Source organism: Tamandua tetradactyla, chromosome 11 (genome assembly GCF_023851605.1).
Source record: "Tamandua tetradactyla isolate mTamTet1 chromosome 11, mTamTet1.pri, whole genome shotgun sequence".
Classification (NCBI taxonomy): domain Eukaryota; kingdom Metazoa; phylum Chordata; class Mammalia; order Pilosa; family Myrmecophagidae; genus Tamandua; species Tamandua tetradactyla.
In genome coordinates, this window is record NC_135337.1 from 72,088,940 (window position 1) to 72,112,036 (window position 23,097).

General features: G+C 49.8%; 1 protein-coding gene across 8 annotated transcripts in view; it reads left to right on the forward strand.

Annotated features, from left to right (window-relative positions):
- The window catches only part of KIF25 (kinesin family member 25), a 107,745-nt gene that overhangs the window by 73,829 nt on the left and 10,819 nt on the right, over positions 1 to 23,097 (forward strand). For 7 of the 8 annotated variants that reach the window (XM_077120874.1, XM_077120871.1, XM_077120867.1 and 4 more), the window contains 5 exons: positions 3,167 to 3,343; positions 12,430 to 12,581; positions 13,689 to 13,880; positions 14,501 to 14,656; positions 16,159 to 16,416. In XM_077120874.1, the coding sequence (XP_076976989.1) occupies positions 3,167 to 3,343; positions 12,430 to 12,581; positions 13,689 to 13,880; positions 14,501 to 14,656; positions 16,159 to 16,334 (853 nt within the window). In that variant the 3' untranslated portion in view covers positions 16,335 to 16,416. Of the gene's footprint in view, positions 1 to 3,166; positions 3,344 to 12,429; positions 12,582 to 13,688; positions 13,881 to 14,500; positions 14,657 to 16,158; positions 16,417 to 23,097 lie in introns of those variants that run through there. The other variant, XM_077120873.1, reaches the window with a different exon arrangement.

Consider the following 23,097-nt stretch of genomic DNA (forward strand, 5'->3'; position numbering starts at 1 on the left):
GTGCCTTTTAGCAAAACCCTGCATGTCACTGGCCTTCTTAAACCAAAGTATCATTCCCTGGATGTCTTAGATTGGACATTTTTATAGCCTGACTTTAATTTGGACATGTTCATAGCCTTAGAGCTATAAACTTGCAGCTTAATAAATTTCCCCTTTTAAAAACCCTTTCTGTTTCTGGTATATTGCCTTCTGACAGCTTGCAGACTAGAATATCTGGTAACAGTGGGATTCGGAGAAGTTAGGCATGGGCTGGAGTGATGGGAAAGACATGACCTCATAGTGTTTGTTTTGTTTTTGTTCTCAGCGTTTAATTTGTATAGTTGTAGGATCCATGAAATAGAACCTGTTTACAGCTACTTAAAATAATATCTCAGAGTTTATCAGAGTAACCTAAACATAAAACTAATTTGCAAATGTAGTACAGCTACTTAATGAATATTTCAATGCTTATTGGAATTAGCTAAACCTAAAAATTAATTTGAAAAAGACAAATGACATCTTATACTTATTAAATGATTACTGTGAGTCAGGCATGGTGCCAAATGCCCAACATAGATGAAGTCATCTATTGCTTTCAGAAGCCCAAAGATGGAGTTACTTTATGCCCCCGTTGCACCATGTAGAATGGAGGTTGGACAGGTTGCGAATCTTCGCCAGGTGGCAGTGCCAGGCAGTGGCCCTACTCCACACTGCCAGCCGCCAGGCCGTCGTGCCTGTCTGGGTTTGCATTAGAAAGGAGAAGCGCAGGGTTTTGGAGAGTTTTACCCCTGCACGTTCCCTGTGCACTGCACTCTGGAGCAGGCTCCGCCTTTACCACGCCCCACGAAGAGGAAGTCAGGCCGATGGGGGTAAAAGCGGGGCGGGGGCGGAAGCCGGGCGGCTCAGGGCCGAGAGAACTGCTAGCTGGCGGAAACTGTTTGGCCTGTTAGAACTACCTAGAACAGAATAAATGGCTTCACCATACGCGATGACATTACTGAAGGTGTGGAATCACGGTAGCTCTGAAATAGTTTTTCTAAATGTTCTGAGTCTCGGTGCGTGAAGCGGAAAGTGAAAGCGCGCCGTCCAGCATCACAGCCGCCCACGGGGGCGGGAGGGTCCTTGCGCGACGCTGGCTTCGCTCTGCCCTTTGAGCGTCCCTGCGTGTGCCACTGACCCTCTCACAGCCTCACCTCATCATTTGTAAAATGGACCAAAAGCCCTCACGTGCAGGAGTGCACATGCAGTGCTCTGGAAAGGAACGTGTCACCAGCTTCGTGGCCATCGGGGCGTGGTCAGTGCCAGCCTTTCCTCCGTCCCGGTATGACAACATCGCCCATCCAGCGCCCATCCGGCGCCCATCCAGGGCCCATCGAGCAGCCATCCAATACCCATCCAGGGCCCATCCAGGGCCCATCCAGGGCCCATCCAGGGACCATCCAGCACCCATCCAGCGCCCATCCAGGGCCCATCCATTGCCCATCCAGCACCCATCCAGTGCCCATCCAGCAGCCATCTAGCGCCCATCCAGTGCCCATCCAGCACCCATCCAGGGCCCATCCAGCACCCATCCAGGGCCCATCCAGCAGCCATCTAGCGCCCATCCAGTGCCCATCCAGCACCCATCCAGGGCCCATCCAGCACCCATCCAGGGCCCATCCAGCAGCCATCCAGTAACCAGGCTCACCTGCAGCCATGCAGTCATCTCTCTGCACGCCAGTCATGGCGATGGCAAAAGGAATAAAGGTATATGCTAACTCTTCTGCCCTCAGAAATCTAAAGGGGAGGCCGAAGAATGGCTGTGATTCAGCAGAATGTGTGCAGGAGGAGCAGAAGAGGCCAGCAGGCACTTAGGAAGGGGTGGGGTGATGCCAGACACATTGTATCAAACTGACCGCAGCAGCCACAATTACTTGTCCACAGGTTGCTCTGCCTGCTAAACCTTTCCCATCTTCACGGCCCCAGGTGTAGCTTTCCACCCGCTTCCCAGCACCCAGCCAACAACTCAATACATGCCAAAGGAAAGCATAACTTGTTACAGTAATCAAATCAAGTACTTAATGTAATCGAAGAAAATCTTTCAAATTCACTCCTTGGTGTTATATTGATAAGACAGTTTAAATTCATATTTTGTGACATTCAAAAATATAACCCTCAATCATATATAGGAATAGGACAAAACGTGAGGATTGAGTTTATGTATATGTTGTGCAGTTTTTTCTAACATGGAGGGAATGTTAATGTTTTTAAAATTCACATAATCAGCCATAGACATTATAGTTCTAGATGAGTGAAGTGAATCACTAGCTTAGTTTAACTTAGTTTTTCACTTTTCAGACAGCTGCACCTCAGAGTATTTTTAGCAATACTTACCCCACTGATGAGTGAAATCTTTGCTAATAATTATCTTTGCTTGAGAATTCCACTTACCTTTTCTTTCAGTGTGCTCCATCTTTCTATTTCCTTAATTGTTTATTATTAAAAAGCATTAATTGCTTATTTTTATGGCTGTCATTTAGATCGGCTGAAAATCTGAATCTGTCAGTGTTTGAATAGGCAACATTCAGGCTGTGTTTTTCCTCTAGCACCCATTACACCTGTCACTCTAGACCTCAGGCCCAGTTCTTAGAATATCTTTATGAACATCAACAAAAATAGTCAAAATCTGATTAATTTTACCGTACAAGTGTAGGGAAGCAATCGTCTCCAGACAGTGAAAAAAAGAAGCCTCCTGTGGCCTTGTTCCATGGTGCGCTCATCAGGGTGGGTGGGGAGTTTCGTACAAGAGATAAAGTAAAGGCGGGGGGTGGGTGGGGAAGGAAACCAAATGTGAGCAAGGACTTCTCCTGTAGTGGGATTACAGGTATTTTTCTTTTTCTCTTTCTCTCTCTAAGTACATGGAATCTTTACTTCCAAAAATTTCTGCAGTCAGCATCTAGTACTTTAAAAGATGAAACAAAAGATTATCATTTTGTTGTTATTTTTTAAGAGCCTGAGTAGGTTTTAAGGAGCCTCAGGGAGTTCTCTGTTGAAAGACACTGAACAAGTGGAATTGACATAGCTTCAAGCACAGTAAAGAGCTCTGAAACTGATCTTGCCTGAAGTAGAACACATTTTAAAAAAAGAATTAATTAGTAAGAAAAGTTCCCTATACTCTTGTTTTATTCTTTTGTGTGTTTTTCCCCAGGCTTATTTCAGAAAACCCATCGAGGAGCCCCAAAGTTGAAGTTTCCATAGTGGAAGTTTATAATAATGAAATTTTTGACCTTTTGGCTAAAGACATCTCTACGCTGGTGCCCAGGGTCAAGCGTGGCATGAGGACCAGCACAGAGGGGCAGAAGGAGGTCCCCCTGCTGGCCCACGAGTGAGTGCCCTGTGCAGCCCGGGCCCAGATGCCAGGCTTCTTAAACCAGCATGGGACCCCGAGGGACCCCGAGGGACCCCAGGTACAGCCGGCCACATCGCAGAGCACGGCGGTTAGCAGGGAAATAGCACAGGGTGGTTTCCAGTGCTTACCAAGTGCTTTACAATTTCCAATTTACTTTTCCCTTAAACCTCCATGAGGGCGTCTGGAGCAGTGGCTGCCCTGTCGCTTCTGCGGAGGCAGAGGCACGGTGAGGGTGGGCGCTGGCTTCTGAGCGCAGCGAGTCCAAAGCCCCCTACACATGTGGGGACTGCGTCCAGTCCCGGACCTGGGCCTCCACCCGAGTCCTTAGGCAGCTCTTCATAGCAGTCGCTTTCTACTTCACATCCTGGGTTCTCTCCGCTGTCTCGGGAAAGCTGGAGATGCCAGGGGCCGGACGCCCTGCGGCCTCTTCTCTCCTAAGCCAGACCATCTCCCTCGCGTCTTCCCCACTTTTCTCCGATCACCTTTCTCTGCTTATTTGCAAATCCCACTCCTTTATTGCATTAACGTTTGCCATGACCCCAACTCTAACTTTGGGTATCGTTGTTGCAGCTGATCCCTGCTCTTTTTCTTTTCTTTCTTTTTTTTTTAAGAAATTACTTCTTACAGAAGCTTTTTAAGAGATAAAATGCAGTTTGCCCACTGAGTGGGCATGGGGAACTGGCACCCCTGGACAAGGCGCCTGCGCTACTCTAATGAACCCCCTCTTCTGTTTCAGTTAGTTTGAGATGGGTTTCTGTGGGTAAAGAAACTATGAATAGGCAAAGGGAGGGAGCAAGGCAGTCTGCCCACGCAGGAATGCAAACGCAGGATGGAAAACGCCCCTGAGGCGTGGGCGAGGCAGGGAAGGGGGCACGTGGCGGCAAGGAGTGGGTGCATTCTAAGTTAAGCTGAGAGAATCCCGTGAGTGGAGATGGATTTTGGTAGGCAGAGAAGAACATAGAATGCATGGGGCAGAAATGCCAAGAGGCAGGCCTTGCGATACTGGCCTCAAGCAAGACATGCAGAGGGGAGCCTGTTCCTGGGGGTTCCCTGGTTCTCTCTTGTATCTTCATGGGAAATCCCCCCTTTCCTCAGTAACTTCAGAGAGACTTTGCTTCTACGAGTCAAAGTGTCTAATTAGAACAGTTATCCCCTCCTTGACTTCTGGGGAAAATGGTGGAGGAGAGAGCTCCACACTCAGTCCTTTCACCAAAATAACTACTAAACAAGCAGGAACTGTCTAAAGCAGCTATTTTAAATCCTGGAGGTCAGAAGAACACAGTATAGCATGTTCTTCTGATGGTGGAGGAGAAAGCTCCATACTCAGTCCTTTCACCAAAATAACTACTAAACAAGCAGGAACTGTCTAAAACAGCTATTTTAAATCCTGGAGGTCAGAAGAACACAGTATAGCATCTGGGGAAAAGCAGGAGGAAGAGGCTGATAAATTACAATAAAAAACCATAAATTTCTCTCTTCATGCAGCTGCTAACAGCACCCATCTCCCACTCTCATGGCAGGCCACCGTGGGCTCCAGTCTCTGACTGGCTGCTGCTGACAGAAAGGGATGTAAGAATCCTCTTCCTCAAGCGCAGGGTGGGCATGGCCAATCGTTGACATTGGCTTTTTTTTTTTACATGGGCAGGCACTGGGAATCAAACTTGGGTCTTGGGCATGGCAGGCAAGAACTCTGCCACTGAGCCACCATGGCCCATCTGACATTGGCTTTTGATTAGTGAATTTGGATCACTGATTCCTGGCTCTGAAGACAGCTCTTGCTTTAACCCACTCTGGACAGATGTGGTGGCAGAGGAGATTTAAAGATGTAGGGCTTCCACATTTGCTGGGCAGGGCAGGAAAGCTCAGCTTTGGGAAGCTGTTGGGGCAGCTCTTGGAGCCCTTCCTGATCTCCTCACCAGGGCACTTAGGAGCCTTCCTGGGTCCCTGGCCCTGTGTTGGCTGGGAAAGTCTGGCTTTGCAAAGTCCTCTCTGGGGTGACCCTCCCCCAAGAATTTGCCCTCCAAATAAAAGCAGTTTGAGGCAATGAAAGGAGTGCAAAAAAAAAAAAAAAAAAAAAAAACTATAGAGGAGGACAGTCTGGGACAAAGACCTTCTGGCTACAGATACCTGGGAACGGGTAGTCTGACTGTCTTGGGGAGTAGAGGGGACAACCAAACTCTGGGAAACAGGGGAACTTGGAAACAATGAACAAGCAGAAGCCCAGGCAAAGACAGAGGCCCAGAAAGACAGGGAAAACCCTGTACCATTGCATTGGCCTTGGGCCTGATAGGAGCTGAAGCTTAAGAAAATCTGCCTTCTTAAAATATACACTGTGCAACAAAAGAGTACAAAGATGCAGGAACTGATGGCCCATCCAAAAGAAAAGGATAAAAATCCAGAAATCACTAATGAAGAAGATAAGAATGTGGACATACCAAACAAAGCCTTTAAAAAATGATCTTAAAAAGATGATCTTAAAAATGTTCATGGAGTTGAATGAAAGTACAGAGAAAGAACTAAAGGGCATCAGGAAAACAATGAATGAGCAATATAAGAGTTTAAGTAAAGAAATAGAAAGTTTACAAAAGAGCCAAAAGGAACTACTGGAGTTGAAGACCACAATAACTAAAATGAAAAATGCCCAGGAGGGTTTAAAGGGCAGATTGAAGCTGGCAGAAGAAAAAATCAGTGAACTTGAAGACAAGACATTTGAAATGTCAGGCTGAAGAGCAGAAAAAAAAAAGAAATATTAAAAGCAAAAAGTAGCATAAGACAGCTATAGGATACCATCAAGTGCACTAATAGATGCATATGGGAGTCCCAGAAGGAGTAAAAAAAAAGGGAAAGGGGCAGAAGCAATAGTCAAAAAAATAATGACAGAGAACTCCCCAAATTTAGCAAGAGATGTGCATATGCACATCCAAGAAGCTCAGAGAACACAAACAAGATAAACATGAAGAAAAACATACCCCATTATATACTAATTATACTATCAAATGCAAATAACAAGAAGAGAGTTCCGAAAGCTGTAAGAAAAAAGCAACGTGTTACATACAAGGGAGTTGCAATTAGATTGAGTTCTGATTTCTCATCAGAAACTATGGAAGCAAGAAGGCAGTGGATTGAAATACTTAAAGTGCTGAAAGAAAACAACTGCCAGCCAAGAATTTTATATCCAGGGAGACTTTCAAAAATGAGGGAGAGATTAAGATATTGCCAGATAAACAAAAACTAAAGGAGTTCACCACTAGACCTGCCCTACAATAATGCCTAAAGGAGTTCTTTAGACTGAAAGGAAAGGACTCTAGACAGTGGTTCAAAGCAGCATAAAGAAATAAAGCCAAATGGTACAGGTAACCATTGGGGTAATTATAAATGCCAGTATTAGTGTTATTTGTTATGTAATTCCACTTCTTACTTTCTCAAGGTGCTAAAATGCAAATGCATAAAAGTAACAATATATCTAGATTTTTGGAAATTAAATGTACAAAGATATAAGGAGTAGCAAGTACAAAAGATGTCAGGGTCGAGGGATATAGAAAAGGTATATGTGGCTGTTATTGAAGTTAAGTTGGGATCAAATCAAATATGATTCTTATATAGTTAGGATGTAAAACTTTGACACCATGGTAAGCACAAGGAACATATATGAAAAGTATACCCAGAGAGAAGTGGGAAGGCATGCAATATGGTACAATACACACAAAATAGCAAATAAATATAAAAGTAGCCCTTAACAGAATTGAAGGATAAAATAGTTATAAGACTTAAAAAGGCTGAATAGCAAAATGGCAGAAGAAAGTCCTGTACTATCAGTGATGACTTTAAATGTAAATGGATTAAATTCTTCAGTCAAGACAGAGACTGGAATAATATATTAAAAAGCATGACCCAACTGTATGCTGTCTGTAAGAGACTCACCTTAAAGTCAAAGATACAAGCAGGTTGAGGGTGAAAAGATGCAAAAAATTATGCCATGCAAGTAGCAACCAAAAGAGAGCTTGGGTGGCTATACTAAAATCAGATAAAACACATTTTAAGTCAGAAACAGTTATGAGGGACAAAGATGGTCATTATATATGGATAAAGGAGATAATTCAACAGGAAGATGTAACAATTAATGTATATATGCACCTAACAGCAGAGGCCCAAAATATGTGAAGCAAATACTGACAGATGTGAAAGGAAAAATTGATAGTCTGCATTAACAGAAAGAGACCTTAATACACCACTCTTAATAATGGCTAGAATATCTAGTTAGGAAGCATAAAACTTGAATGACGTACTAAACCAGTGAGACCTAACACATATAGGGGCAGTGCACCCAACCAAAACAGAATAAACACTCTTTTTAAGTGCACATGGATCATTCTCCAGGATACACCATATGTTAGAACATAAAACATTCCTCAATAAATTAAAAAATGTTGAAATCATATTATGTATATTCTCTGAGCATAACAGAATGAAATTAGAAAACAATAATGGAGAAATGGGAAATTCAGAAATATGTGGAAATTAACAAACATGCGCTTAAACAACCAACTGGTTAAAAAGGAAATCACAAAGGAATTTGGAAAATGTCTTGAATAGAAAATGAAAATACAAAATACCAAAACTTATGGGATGCAGTGAAGTGGTGCTAAGTGGGAAATTTATAGCTCTAAATGCTTACATTAAAAAAGAAGAAAGACTTTAAATCAGAGACCTAATCTCAAAGCTGGAAGAAGTAGAAAAAGAAGAAAAAACTAAACCCAAAGTGAACAGAAGGAAGGAAATATCTAAGATTATATTGGAGATAAATGAAGACAAAACAAAACAAAAACAATAGAATCAGGGAAATCAAAAGTGCCTTCCTTGAAAAGATTAATAAAATTGGTAAGCCTTTATCCAGATTGACAAAGAAAAAAAAAGAGGACACAAATAATGAAAATCAGAAATGAAAATGTGGACTTACTACGAAACCTGTTGAAATAAAAAAGACTATGAGTGAATACTATGAATAACTGTATACCAATAAGTTACATAACCTACGTGAAATGGAAAAAGTCTTAGAAACACACAAACTACCTACATTGACTCAAGAAGGAGTGAAAGATCTCAATGAACCAATTACTAGTGAAGAGATTGAATCAGTCATCAAAAACCTCCCAACAAAGAAAGCCCAGGACCAGATGGCTTCACAGGGGAATTCAACCAAACATTCCAAGAAGACCTGACGCCAGTTCTTCTGAAACTCTTCTAAAAAACTGAAGAAGAGGGAGCACCACTTAACTCATTCTGTGAGGCCAACATCACCCTCCTATCCAAAGCCAGATAAAGATACCACGAGAAAAGAAGACCAGTATTTTCTTGTGAATATAGATGCAAAATCCTCATCATGTTGGATGCAAATCCAACAGCACAGTGAAGGAACCTGGTGTGCAAGGTTGGTTTGACATAAGAAAATTAATTAACATAATACAACACATTAACAGAAGGAAAGTAACCACGTGATCATCTCAATTGATGCAGAAAAGACATTTGACAAAACACAGCACCTTTTCTTGATAACACTTAGAACACTAGGCATGGAAGGAAATCTCAGCATGATTAAGGGCAGTTATGAAAAGCCCACAGCTCACATCCCCCTTAATGGGGAAAGACTGAAAGCCTTCCCTCTGAGATTAGCAACAAGCCAAGGATGCCCACTGACACCACTGATATTCAGCATTGTACTGGAAATTCTAGCCAAAAAAATTAGGCAAGGAAAGGAAATGAAAGGCATCCAAGTTGGAGAAGAAGGATTTAAACTGCCCCTATTTGTTGATGATATGATCCTATGTACAGAAATCACGGAAAAATCCTCAAATCTCCCAGAGCTGATAAATAAATTCAGCAAAGTGGCAGGGTACAAGATCAACAACCAAAACTCAGCAGTGTGTCCTCCCCCCACATGGGACATGACTCCCAGGGGTGTAAATCTCCCTGGAAACATGGGACAGAACCCTCAGGATGAGCTGGGACCCAGCATCATGGGATTGAGAAAGCCTTCTTGACCAAAAGGGGGAAGAGGGAAATGAGACAAAATAAAGTTTCAGTGGCTGAGAGATTATCCTGGAGATTATTCTTATGCATTATATAAATATCCATTTGCAGTTTATGGTGTATTGGAGTGGCTGCAGGGAAGTACCTGAAACTGTTGAGCTGTGTTCCGTAGGGTGGCTTCTTGAAGACACTATATAACTATATAACTTTCACAATGTGACTGTGGGATTGTGAAAACCTTGTGTTTGATGCTCCTTTTATCCAGGGTAGGGACAGATGAGTTAGAAAAAATATGGATGAAAATAAATAAATAATAGGGGAATGGCAGGTAAAATACATTGGGTAGCTTGAAATACTAGTGGTCAGTGAGAGGGAGAGGTCAGGGGTATGGGATGTATGAGTTTTTTCTTTTATGTCTTCTTCTGGAGTTATGTAAATGTATTAAAATTGATCATGGTGATGAATACACAACTATGATATTTTGAGCCACTGATTGTACACAATGTATGGATTGTATGTGTGTGAAGATTTGTCAAAATTTTTTTTTTAAAACTTAGTAGCGTTTCTATAACAGAAGCAATGAACAATCAGAAGAAGAAATCAAGAAAAAAATTCCATTCACAATAGTAATTAGAAGAATCGATTTTGTAGGCACAAATCTAACCAAAGATGTAAAGGACTTCTACATAGAAAACTACCAAACATTGCTAGAAGAAATTAAAGAAGACCTAAATAAATGGAAGGATATTTTCTGTTCATGGACTGGAAGACCAGATATCATTAATATGTCAACACCACCAAAACAATTTATAGATTTAATGCAATCCCAATCAAAATTCCAACTATCTTCTTTGTTGAAATGGAAAAGTCAACCACCAAATTTACATGGAAGGGTAGGGCCCTCAGTAGCTAAAGCCACCTTGAAAAAGAAGAATGAAGTCGGAGGACTCACACTTCCCAATCTTAAAACTTATTACAAAGTCACAGTAAACAGAACAGCGTGGCACAAGGACAGACAAACAGACCAAGGGAATAGAATTGAAAGCTCAGAAATCAATCCTCACAATTATGGCCAACTGATTTTTGACAACAGAAGCAAACCAACTCAACTGGGAAAAAATAGTCTCCTCGATAAACGGTGCTGGGAAAACTGGATCTCCATTTGCAAAAAAAATGAGGAAGAGGACCCCTACCTCACCCAATATATAAAAATCAACTCAAAATAGATTAAAGACCTAAATATAAGGGCTGGAATTATCAAATTCCTAGAAGAAAATGTAGGGAAACATCTTTAGAACCCTGTGCCAGGCAATGGCTTCTTCCAGTTTACACCCAAAACACTAACAACAAAAGAAAAAGTGGATAATGAGACGTCATCAAAATTTAAAACTTTTGTTCTTCGAAGGACCTTATTATAAAACAACAGCCTACATGCTGGGAGAAAATATTTGGAAATGACATATCCGATAAAGGACTAATATCCAGAATGTATAAAGAAATCCTTCAACTTAAGAGAAAAGCAAACAGCCCAATTATAAAATGGGCAAAAGATAAGAATAGACATTTTTCTGAAGAGGAAATTCAAAGGGCTAAAAAGTACATAAACAGATGTTCAACATCAGGGAAATGCAAATCAAAACCACAGTGAGTTATCAGTTCACACCCATTAAAATGGCTGCTATTTTAAAAAAAATCCAAGTGTTGGAGAGGATATTGAGAAATAGGAACACTCATTCAGTGCTGGTGGGAAGATGAAATGTTGCAGCCATGGTTGAGGACAGTTTGACAGTTTGACAGTTTGACAGTTTTCAGAAAACTAAGTATAGAATTACTGGCCCCCTACTAGGATTGGGAGCAGGGACTTGAACAGGTATTTGCACACCGATGTCCATAATGGCACTACTCACAATTGCCAAGAGATGGAAGCAACCCAAGTGTCCATCAACAGATGAAAGGACAACATTGTGCAGTCTAGACACACAATGGATGTCATTCAGCCATAAGAAGGAGTGAAGCCCTGATGCACGTGACGGCATGGATACACCTGGAGAGCATCATGTGGAGAAAAACAAGGCGGGCATAAAGGGACAAATAGTATATGATCTCATTGAATTGAAACAATTAGAATAAGCAAACTATTCATACAGTCAGAATCTAGAATATAGGGGACGAGGGGCTGGGGTGCGCACAGGGAAAGGAAAGTTAAGGCTTAAAATGTCCGGGGCTCCCATTCGGAATGATGGAAACATTTTGGTAATGGATGGTGGTGATGGTAGCACATCGTGAATTAACTGGAATATATATCTGAGCATGATTAAAAGGGGAAATGTTAGAGTGTATATATGGTAACAGAGAACATATTTTAAATCCTTATTACCCCATGGGCTGTAATTAATAGTACAAATATAAAAGTGTGCTCTCATCGGTTATAACAAATGCTCCCCACCGAAGCAGTGTCGGTGATGGGTGGTTTATGGGAATCCCGCATTTTATTCATGATTGTTTGGTAAACCCACAACTCCTCTAATAAAAAATAAAAGTAAAGAAGGAGTTATCCCTTAATAATCCATTGCCATAGATATTATAAAGGCCAAAGCATTTCACATGACCTCACTTAGGGAGCATTTTTTGGGTAGCGGAATTATATGTATTGCGAACTTATAGATCTAAGTTGATGGTCAGCTCCCCTAAGTGAGAGGACACCCCACACAGCCTTTTCTGAACGCTGTAGCGGCGCCGGCTTTGCTATGTAAGTACACTCAGGCTTTAGGCGCACGTGTAAGTATCGGCATCTCCTGGAGCAGACGATGAGTCACCTTGGAAAGGAGGACAGTCCTGTCAGGTAAACGCTGTCCTCGGGTGGTGCGTGTCTTGGATCCCCATGCTGTGTGGGCCAGCCTGCGAGCCCCAGGAGGCCCCCGGGAGGTGAAGCAGGGCTTTCTCCCTGGTGGGACCCGAGGGGCCCGGTCCTGGCCTGGGCGCTGGCGAGGGAGGGCGCAGGCGGCTTTGGTGACACGTTTGTCCTCCTCTGCCAGGCAGGTGGGCAGCGCGGCGGAACTCACGGCGCTGGTGGCCACGGGGTTGCAGCTCAGGGCGTGGCAGCCCACGCGCGTGCACGGGGACTCCTCTCGCTCGCACCTGCTCGTGACGGTCACGCTGAGCCCCGCGGGCACCCCTGGCTGCACTGGTAGGTGGCCGTGAGGGCCGGGCAGGTGCGAGGACAAGCTCACGAGGCTGAGTGAGCTCCGGGCAGCGCAGGGAGGCACCGCAGCCGTGGTTGGGGGGGGGCGGAGCCTAAAAACCCAAAGCCCTGGGCCGCTAGGCTGAGAGGAAAGGGGTATAGGAGGCCGAGGCCCGGGTCTGCCCGTTGACGGCCTCGCGGGTGCCAAACTGCATGCCAGGGCCACCCTTTGGGGCCCACGGATCCAGGGCCTCGATTTGCCGCAGAGCTTAGGGCCAGCAGGAGGGCCCGTGGCCCCGGGCCGGAGCTCCAGGCGCCCTGCTCCACCTTGTGGCTTCCGGGCCCGGGAGAGGGGGCAGGAGAGGGGGCTAGATGGGGGACAGGGGGAAGAGACAGCCCCACCCACCAGGTGGAAATGTCCTCTCCACTGCTTTGGCCCTTCCTACACCCCCTTACCCGCGAGGAGGGCTGGAATGGCACAGGAGTTGATGTTTCTGGAGCCCCCACTATTTTTCCTAAAAATCTGATGTGTGCAAATGGAAACGGTGGTTATTTATGGGTAGAGGGAATAAGAGTGGCTTTTCAATTTTACTTATGTGTATTTTCTGTTTTCCACAAAGGGTATCACTACTTGCATTCAAAACCAAACCAAACCAAACCAATGTTTTTAAGAAGTCTGACTAGGACTGCAGCATTATTTGACATCTTCTCCAGAAATAACACAATGAAACTGGCCTATACTTCAGAATAAAAAGCAGAAATTGTAGAATTTATTTCTATAAGGGCTAATAGATTTTCTGCCTGGGATCTTAATTAGTCAGTACCAAATCTTTCTAGGAAACATAACTCAATTTTCTGTAGACAAATTCAGGATTTGTTCAACTTCTGAAAAAATGTTTTCTTCCTTCTTTCTTTTTCCTATTTTTAACCCACAGAAGCCACTGCTTATCCCCCTGCCACTTGTCCTGTCCATCCATAGTTAAGAGAAAGACATGGCGTAAGACCAGTTGCTTGCTAGAGGGGAAGCTTGGTCCTTTAGGATGAAGTTTCAACTGACATGAAGCTGAAGGACACTGTGAAATTTTGTTTCTATTTCTCATTTCCCTGCATCAGCGCCACAGCCAGACCCAGCGCCTGTCCAGGAGCTCATCTGCCCCTCAGTGCCGCCAACAGTGAGAGGCCAGGGGCCGAAAGCTGCCCACAGCACCTCATCTTCAGGGCCGGCTCCCCTAGAACCTGCGGAGCCCCAGAGGCCGGCACCAGCCAGGCTGCAGCTGGTGGATTTGGCTGGCAGTGAGTGTGCTGGTAAGCGGGGAGTCCTTCACAGTGTGCTGGACTGGGAGCACCTGCCCTGGGGAGCATCTACCCTGGGGAGAATCGCCCTGGGGGAGCACCTGGCCAGGGAAGCACTGCCCTGGGGAGCATTGCCTTGGGGAGCATCTGCCCTGGGGGAGCAGTGCCCTGGGGAACACTGCCCTGGGGAGCATCTGCCCTGGGGGAGCACCTTCCCTGGGGAGAACCCACCCTGGGGAGCATCCACCCTGGGAGCATCGCCCTGGGGAGCATCTACCCTGGGGGAGCATCCGCTCTGGGGAGCACCGACCTGGGGAGCATTATTTGTTGACTGAGCCTCCAATAACGTTTTAATCCCAGTCCCCCCAAGGGGCTCCCTGTCTTATCACTGGAATCTTAGATGTCCACCCAGAATTAATGCCCTTAAAATTGGTGTGTAATGAGAGACACTTGGGGCATTCCCACCAGGAGCTCCTCTGTCTGTGCAGAGCCGAGCTGAGTGGACTCGCTGCCCTTGTCTTCCCCCGGTCACGAGCTCGCCCTTCCGGAGAGGCCTCGTGTGGCTTTTCCTCCACCTGCGTACTGCTCTCTCCTGAGTCTGATGCCAGCTATGACCGGGTCTTGGTCTGCAGGTGTGTCTGGGGTGACGGGACCAGCCCTGCGGGAGACTGCGTTCATAAACCGGAGCCTGGCGGCCCTCGCAGGTGTGCTGGACGCCTTGGCCGAGCACCGTGCCCACGTCCCCTACCGGGACAGCAAGCTCACCCACCTGCTCCAGGACTCTATTGGTCAGTGCACCCCCGTCCCCTGTGTCCCCTCTCAGGGCCATGGCTGGGTGCCCTGTGGAGAGGCCAGCCTCCATCCATGGCCCATCAAGTCTGACCTCCTCTCAGGAGTCACTGGCTCGTGGTCACTGCCCTTCTGTCCTCTCCTCTGCCTGGCACTGCTGTTGCAATTGGACAACTTGCAAGCCTTTTGTTTTGCCTCCCATGGGTGTTTGCGTTTACTGTGGGTATGACTTGCCTGTCCGTGGGGCTGAGTTTCTTGGTGGCTGCTGGGCCTTTTGGATCTCCGTCTTGTCGGGCTTGGTGAGGGCTCCAGGAGCGCCGTGGGTGGGGCCGCTTCTTTCTGAGAGGCCTTGGGCCACGTCCTGTGCTTGCCCTGCTTTTGCTTTACAAATATCGGGGCCTCAGGCAGAGACAACCTAAGGTCCAGGCAGGCCTGGAGGGGCAGCATGAGCGAGCCTGGGCAGGAGCAGGGGACATGGGCAGAGCTGGCCCAGCAAGTGGCTCCCCTCAGTTTGGAGCCCATGAAGCAGAGGCAGGGGACCCAGAGGGGTGGGAGAGCATGATTGTGCCCAGCGAGGGGACTCCTGCCACTTGCATGTGGGCTCCCTGGTACTGGGCTCCGTGACTCAACTGCCCCATGAGACAGGGCTGGACCATCTTGGAAACAGCGCCCGGGAGCAGGCCAGTGAGTCCCTCCGGGGTGGCCCAGCAGGCAGCAGGAGCCACGGAGGAGGGCAGGAGGGCCCGGCAGGGAAGTGACTCTTCCTTCCCTGGGAGAGCGTAAGGCAGTGCAGGGAGGCGTCCTGGGAGGCGGCTGCAGCTCCCACCCCGCGGAGGGAGAGAGAGAGAAACAGCAGGGCCTGGGGGGCTTCTCTCCACCAGAGCTGCAGCTGAGCCCTGGGATGCCCCCGGGCCTGCTCCTGGGCTCCTTGTTTCCATGGCTGCCAGGGCCTCCCCCACAGGTGAGAAAGTGGGCAGAGCAGTTCACCTGTCTGGCTCCTGTCCTGGGAAGAGAGCCCCTCTGGCCCCTGTGACCCAAGGCCCCCAGATCCTCGGAGTGGGCAGCCCAGCTCGGGCCAGCCACTGTCCCCCAGCAGCGGGCTGTGCAGGGGAGAGGGGCCATGAGGCGTCTGAGGGTCTCAGGGTGGGAGGTGAGTGAGGGGGACCCCAGCCCTGCCAAGCAGACCTCAGGGTCCCCTCCCTCCTGCCTTTTACTCTTTTTCCTTTTCCCTTCCTCCCGTCTGCCCTGCTCCTTCCCCTTTATTCATAGCAGAATGCACCAAGGAGAAGCCTGTTGCGGGCTCCCTGCCGCAGGCTGGCGGTGGCAGTGGTGCCCCTGGGCCCTGGGGATGGGGGTGGGGGTGGGGGGCCGTGGTCGCGCCCTGCAGCGCGTGGCCAGCCCCCCACAGCTGCGCCCCTCCCCCCCTGCGCAGGGGTTGGCGCTTGGAGCTGCCATCTGGTTTCCTGGACCTTTTTCACCTCACGTGTAGCTTAATTTTAAGGAGGCGACGCGAAGCTGCTGCTGATAGTGTGCGTGTCCCCCTGCCGAAAGCACTTGGCAGAGTCGCTGCAGAGCCTGGCGTTCGGAGCGCGGGCGCGGCAGGTCCCGCGGGGCCCAGTCCGGAGGAGACGCTCGGCGGGCGCCCGGACGCGCAAAGGGGAGCCCGGGCTGGGTTAGGGGTGCCGGGGCCCCCGTTGGCTCTGCAGTGTGTTTCCTGCCCCTCCTTCCTGATGATGTGCCCGAAAAATAAACACTTTCACTGGACCTTCATGAACCTGGTTTGTTCCAAAGAAAGAGTGAAAAACCCCGACCACAGAGGGAGGCGATGCCAGCGGCCCCGGAGCGGGGAGCACAGCGGGGAGACAGGCCCGGCGCCGCCTGAGCCCGGGGCAGGGCGGGCAGGGCCCCCCCCGGCGAGGAGGGTGCTGTCCAATGGGGGGGGGGGGGCGCCCACTGGGCAACGGGCTCTGGCCTCGCATGTCCGGGCACTCGGGCCGCGGCCTGGCGTCCGAATCAGGCAGGCGTGGGTCCCGCGTGGCTCCGCCGCTTCCCGCGTCCCCGCAGCACGGCCTGGGCTGCGGCCTGGCCCCTCCCGTGGAAGGGGGTCTCATGCAGGGCCGCGGAGGCGGAGAGGCGGTGGCCCGCGGGGCCGGGGAGAGCGCGCGCCCGCAGCCGGCACCCACACCAACCCCATGACCGCCCCCGAGCCGGGGCCGCCACGGAAGAGACGTCGGACAGACCGCGGGCTCCGGGTGCGGACAAACGCACGTTCACCTCCAAGCGGCTTTTGTCCAGCAGTCGCAATTGTGGATGGACGAAGAAGACCGAGGGGCTTAGGAGCAGCTCCGACGGTGCAGGGACACAGATGCTCCCGGTCACCGGGACGCGCGGTTGGGTGTGGTTACCGGGTGTGTTGACACAGAAGCGAAGGCTTTAGTGAGTCACGCCTCTGAGCTAATGGCTGTCCTACGCGCTTGGCTTCCCCCCGCCACTCTGTGTTTTGCTTCTGCGTCTTGGAGTCTCGGAGGTGCATCCAGGCTCCCTCGGGGCAGAGGCGTGGGCGGCGGGAACGCAGAGGACCCCGGGGAGTCCTTCCAGAGAGGACTTGCCAAAGATGGCCACGCGGCCCCCCACCAGCATGAGCTGCTGACCGGAGAGGACTGATCTGGAGTAGCCAGTGCTGCTCTCTCCATCCTCGTGTCCAGTTGTTGGGGCCTGTGGACCCCAAAGGCTCCAAGGGGCCAGGGCAGAGCAGGGATGAGGGGCCCGAAGGAAGGCTCAGGTCTGTGGTCCCTGGAATCGCCCCGAAGGAGGAGCTGCCTGTGGACCCGTGGAGCTGGAGGGCTCGGATAGGGGATGTCACTCGGGCAACATGGTCACCATGGACGCCGCCACGGCTGAGCCGTCTTGCCCCTGCCCGAGGGGACTTCCCGCAGGTCAGGGCACCACCGGTCCCGGCAGGAGCTGCGGGAGGTGGTCTCCAAGGAACCGCAGAGGGGGAAGCCTCCCGGCCGCCGGGTCACGCCATCCGGTCCCGACCGCCAGACCAGGGAGGCCGCTCGCGCCCTCACCCCATCTGCCGCCTGGCCCGCGAGGGGAGCCCCGCCCCCACCGCCCGCGCTCCCGGCGTGGGTGCCCCTGACTCCAGCCAAGGGGCCGCCCAGCGCGGGCGTGAGACTAAAACCCGGGTCAGCTCGGAATGGACTTCCCCGCACCGGCAATGACATTGTTGCGGTCCCACAGCCCAGTGACAGCGAAGGCCCGCGCCCGAGAGCTTCGCTGCTGGCCGAGCTGGCCCTGCCTGCCGGCTGGAGTGCGAGAGCCACTGCAGCGTCCTCCTGTGCCCAGCCCAGCACCCGGTTGCCAGTCCTGGTGGCTTCACGGCCGGAGGCAGGTCTCCCCTTGAAGAGGGCCGGTCAGGCCGGGGTTGGCTCCAGCGTCGCAGGTCCCACGGGCAGCTCGCCTGGTGGAACAGGCTCCCGGCGCTGGTTTCTGGGTGCACACCGGGGCCAGGAAATCAGGCCGAAGGCTACACCTGGTCCATCAGCAATGGCCAGTTCAGGCGGTTTTCACGGTGCACAGTTTCAGATGACAGCAAGTACGTGCTGACTTCCCTGCCTGAAGTGCAAGCGAAGTAAGACTTATTTTCTGTAGTGAGTGTGAACTGAGAAGAAACATAGCTTGTGGAAGTTGGGAGTTAGAGAAAACTGCGCATCTTTGTAACAACTGTGTTCTAATACCACGTGGAAACGTCAGAGTCTGCAGAAAGTGGCAGGACCAGCCGACTCCCTTGGCAGGCAGCACTGCGCTTGGGGTGGTTCCTGGCTAGAGACTCTGGGGTGCTGGGCTGCTACAAGAAGAGACCCAAAGCCCCCCAGGCCGGAAGCCATGGCCTCCCTGGCCCCGTTTGTGCCCAGAACTGGCCAGGGCCTGGGCACCTCTCTCCAGCTGCTTCCCAGCTCCAGAAACGTCTCTCGCCCACTGCTGCAGACCAGCGCCATCCGATGCAATGCGAGCAACGTGCCGATGTTTTCTAGCTGCCCCCATTTTACAAGGTAAAGAGGAACAGGTGAAATTAATTGTAATGATATCTTTTATTTAACTCAATATATCTAAAATGTTATCATTTCACTTCATGGAGGTGGCCTGTTACCAATACAATTATTAATGCGATATGCTGCATTCTTTCTTCACACTAAGTCCTCAAAACTGGGAGTGTCCCTTCCACGTCCTGCACTGCTCAGTTCACACCGGCCAGTGCTCAGCAGCGCAGAGACCACTGACCTGGACAGCACAGGGTCACCATCCCAGACAGTGCAAGAGCCACCATCCGGACAGCACAGGGGGTTACTGACCCAGACAGTGCAGGGGCCACTGTCCTGGACACAGGGGCCACCACCCCAGACAGCACAGGGGTCACCACCTGGACAGTTCAGGGGTCACCCCTGTGCTAAACTGGATCAGACAGAGGCCTCCACTGCGTAGTAAGTATTTCACAAGTTCCCGAATTTTATCCCGAAACAAAATTCAGGTCATATAAGCTACCAGACAATAATTCTCTATATTGATTTAATTCTCCTCCTAAATATAATTTAACATTATTAAATTATTTACCTAGGCTATAATGGCGATATAAAAGGAAAGTCATAATTATATATGCATATATTTGTTCAAAAGTTCAGGAAGAACTACACTTGACAGCATAGTGAAATAGGTAACTTACATATCTTTAGAGTAATAAAGTTTGGATATGAGAAGAAAGATAATATTCAATATATTTATATATGACAATTTAACAATAAGGGCTACGGTGCACGGGTGGTTCAGTGGTTAGAATGCCTGCCTTCCATATGGGAGACCCGGGTTCAATTCCCAGACCGTGCACCCCCCCAAAAAAATAATAATAATAAATAAAATAAGGGCTAAATAGAGGTGTGTGTGTGTGTGTTTGTGTAAAATCTCCAAATCTCCATGAATGTGACAGCTATAAAAGCAGACACACAGAAGTGTTGATGACACAAATACCACAAGCGCATTGCCAAGGGTGACATAATTTTCCAAAATGGTGAAAAACTCGGTGATGTTACAAATGCATGAAAGCTTAAGCTCCCCTTGGCTTACGTGAATTTGCTTCTCTGGAGAGCAGCGTGTGCTGAAACCACAGGGGCAGTACTTGGTGACTTCGCAGAAAACTGCTGGGCCTCACTGGGTTATGACGAACGTGCTTCCCACGCGCTGCGCCTCTTGGGTGTAGCCTCGGATCATCGCGCCGGGTTTCCCACAGGACAGGTTTCCCACACGCTGGGCCGCGGCCACCAGGGCGCACCAGTGCTCAGGCCACAGGGCTGAACCACCGTCCTAACTGCCCCCAGCACACCCGGCAGGGGGCAGGAGCCCCGGCTCAGTGGATCATGTGGGGTGACTGAGGCGGCTGCAGCTTGGGGGCTACAGGGAAAGGGCACAGCTCCGTCAGCGCGTCACAGCGGCGACTCCACCCAGCAGCGTCCAGATGACCTGGGAGCCGGGCTCAGGAGCATCTTCTGTCCCTGAGGGTGACAGTGTAAAAGTCCAGGACCACCCAGCCCTAGGCCTCCTCTGCGTCCTCCCTGGCTCTGAGCCTCCTTCCCCGCATCCCCAGCCCTGGGCCTCCTCTCAGTCCTTCCCAGCCCTGGGCCTCCTCTCAGTCCTTCCCAGCCCTGGGCCTCCTCTCAGTCCTTCCCAGCCCCCGAGCCTCCTCTCCGTCCTCCCCAACCCCAGGCCTCTTCACCGTCCTCCCAGCCCCAGGCCTCCTCCCAGGGCTCCTGCTTCCCAGGGGCATGTCGCCTGTCTCACTCGAGCTCAGGAGAAGGATGGTGGTCTCAACTGCTCTCGGGAGGACCTGTGAGCCCTTAGGGAGGTGAGAGCCCAGAGACCAGTTGCCCTGACACCCCTTGGCTTCCACCCTGGTGGGAAATGGACTGTCCAGTCAGAACCACCTGGAGCTGCATGGTGCCAAGGTCTGGGAGCACAGGGCACACCCCAACCCTGCTCTCCGCCCTTTCTCCCATCCACTCCGTGCGGCCTGTGCAGGCACCGGTCAGGCCTGGGGTAGGTGCGCAGGGCCAGCGACAGAGGAGCAAAGCTCCTAGGAGACCCCACGGCCCGGGGAGGCAGCCGTGCCCACACTGCGGCCGGGGATGGACCCTCGAGGGAGGCCTGGGACTGGGGCAGAGCTGGGACACACTTGGGCCCCCAATACCCAAGGCACAAACCCTCGTCCCACAGCCATCACCCCGAGAAGCTGAAAGGGAAGATGAGGGTGTTGCAGAGACCAGGGGGGCTGACTTTTGAGGGACCTCAACTTGGGCAGATGTGCCTCCGGCTTCGTGTCCCTGGCACCCCAGGGCTCCCTCTGCCCCTGGCCTCAGGGCTTGTCTGCACCTCAGACCCGGGAGCTCCGTGTGTGGCCCCCTGCTGCCCCTTCCCTGGAGGACAGGTGCCCCTGCCTCTCAGCACAGGGGCCTCCACCGCACCCTGGGGTGCCCTGTGTGGGAGGTCACTGAGACTGTCACTCACCACCTCGTCCTCAGTAGACGTCTCTGTCCCACAGGCCACGGCTCAGGAGGCACGGGTCCCCATGCCCCTGCCCGCCGCCTGGCCTGGCCCCACAGGCTTCTCCCCCCAGGGCACCGGGCTGGACGCTCCAGGGCCCCAGAGGCCGGGTGTCCCCCGTCCAGGCCACCAGGGCAGCGCCGGCAAGGGTCGTACGCAGTCCCTGCCCCTCCCCAAGGTGGGACTGTCCCCCCAACCCCGGCAGCAGGGGGAGGCAGGAGTTGGGCCCGCGGGCAGCAGCCCCCGCAGGGCGAGGACACCAGGCACAGTGGGCGGTGCTCACGGGGCACTGGGCCGGCTGTGGTGGGGACAGGTGGTCACAGCCCCGGGCCCAGGGTGGGCACAGCCAGGCTTGTAGGGCCTAAGTTCATGTACTGGGTGGAGACAAGGGCCTCGCTCAGGAAAAGGACATAAAGTCATGAATTCAGAGTGGAATCAAAGGTGAAGTGGAATTATACAGAGACGATAGGATTTAACAAATGAGTATGAATGCTGAATTGTTAAACTGATATCTGTCTCCAGTATTTTAGAGCAGCTAGAAGTAAAAACCTAAAATTGTGGACTTGTAACCCATACCAAACTCTGAAATCTGTTTTACAATTAATTGTTACAATGTGCTTTGAAATGTATTGCTTTTGTATATATGTTATTTTTCACAAACGTGAAAAAAAAGTCTATTGTGATGATAGAAAGAGAAAATTTCTTCGAGCCTCCAGTGTTCTGGAGCAGCTAGATGGAAAAATCTGAGACGAAGGAATGGTAATCCATGGGAAAGTCTGGAATCTGTTCTGTAACTACTTGTTGAAGGGTGCTTTGAAAATTATTGCTTTTTTTTCTTTGCTTGTATAAATGTTATAATAGAAAATTTAAAAAGTTAAAAAAAATTGAACAGAGAGAAACAAGTGCTAGAGAAAATGCAAAGAAAGAGATGCACCTATTCACTGCTGGTAGGGAAATGAGGGGTGCAGCCCCGTGGAGGGCAGTAGGGTGGGTCCCCAGGAGGTTGGGGTGGGGCTGCCGTAGGATCCTGAAACCCCGTTGCTCAGTGTGTACCTGGAGGAGCTGAGTGAGGGACGGGAATGGACATTTGCACACTGGTGTCTATGGGGGCAGAGTCCGAGATTCTGTGGCAGTGGATGGAGGTGGCCTAAGGGCGCAATGACCAAGGGAAGGAAGGCAAACTGTGGTTGTGCAGACAATGGACCACCCAGCAGCAGCCAGAAGGAAGGAAGTTGTGAGGCGTGTAACTAGGTGGGTGAACCTTAAGGACTGTGTGGCGAATGAAATGTCAGAAACAGAAATATAAATATTATCATGCTCATTCATATGGGCTAACTATAATATATAAACTGACTATAATACATGAACTGAATGTAATAAACGAACTAAATATATGAATTGAAGTTGAGAGCATGGGTCATCAGGTTGGGGCCTCTCGTAAAGGATCCTAGATTGTAAGCTCTGACAGCAGTCAGGAGGTGTAACTGTTAATCCTGAATTCTGAGATACTGAGCTGTCTGTATGTAATGTGGCCAGTCCCAGAAACTTTGTTATGTGACACCTGAGACTCAGAGTTGGATCTCCGAAGCTATGAAAGTCAGCACTACCCCGTACAAGAACTGTTTAAAAAGTTGAAGAAGTCATCAGACTTCAACTAGAGATATGAATGAAGCTGATCTGGATAGGACTAAGGTAAATCAGAATACAGGGTCAAGGATGATATGGTACATATTTTAAAACTTTAACTTTTGTGTGAGACCAAAGGGAGAGATGTTTAGTTCGTGCAAAATTTATCTTTTGGGTAGTGAGTACATTACCTAATTTAACTTGTATGGTCAGTTTAATTGAA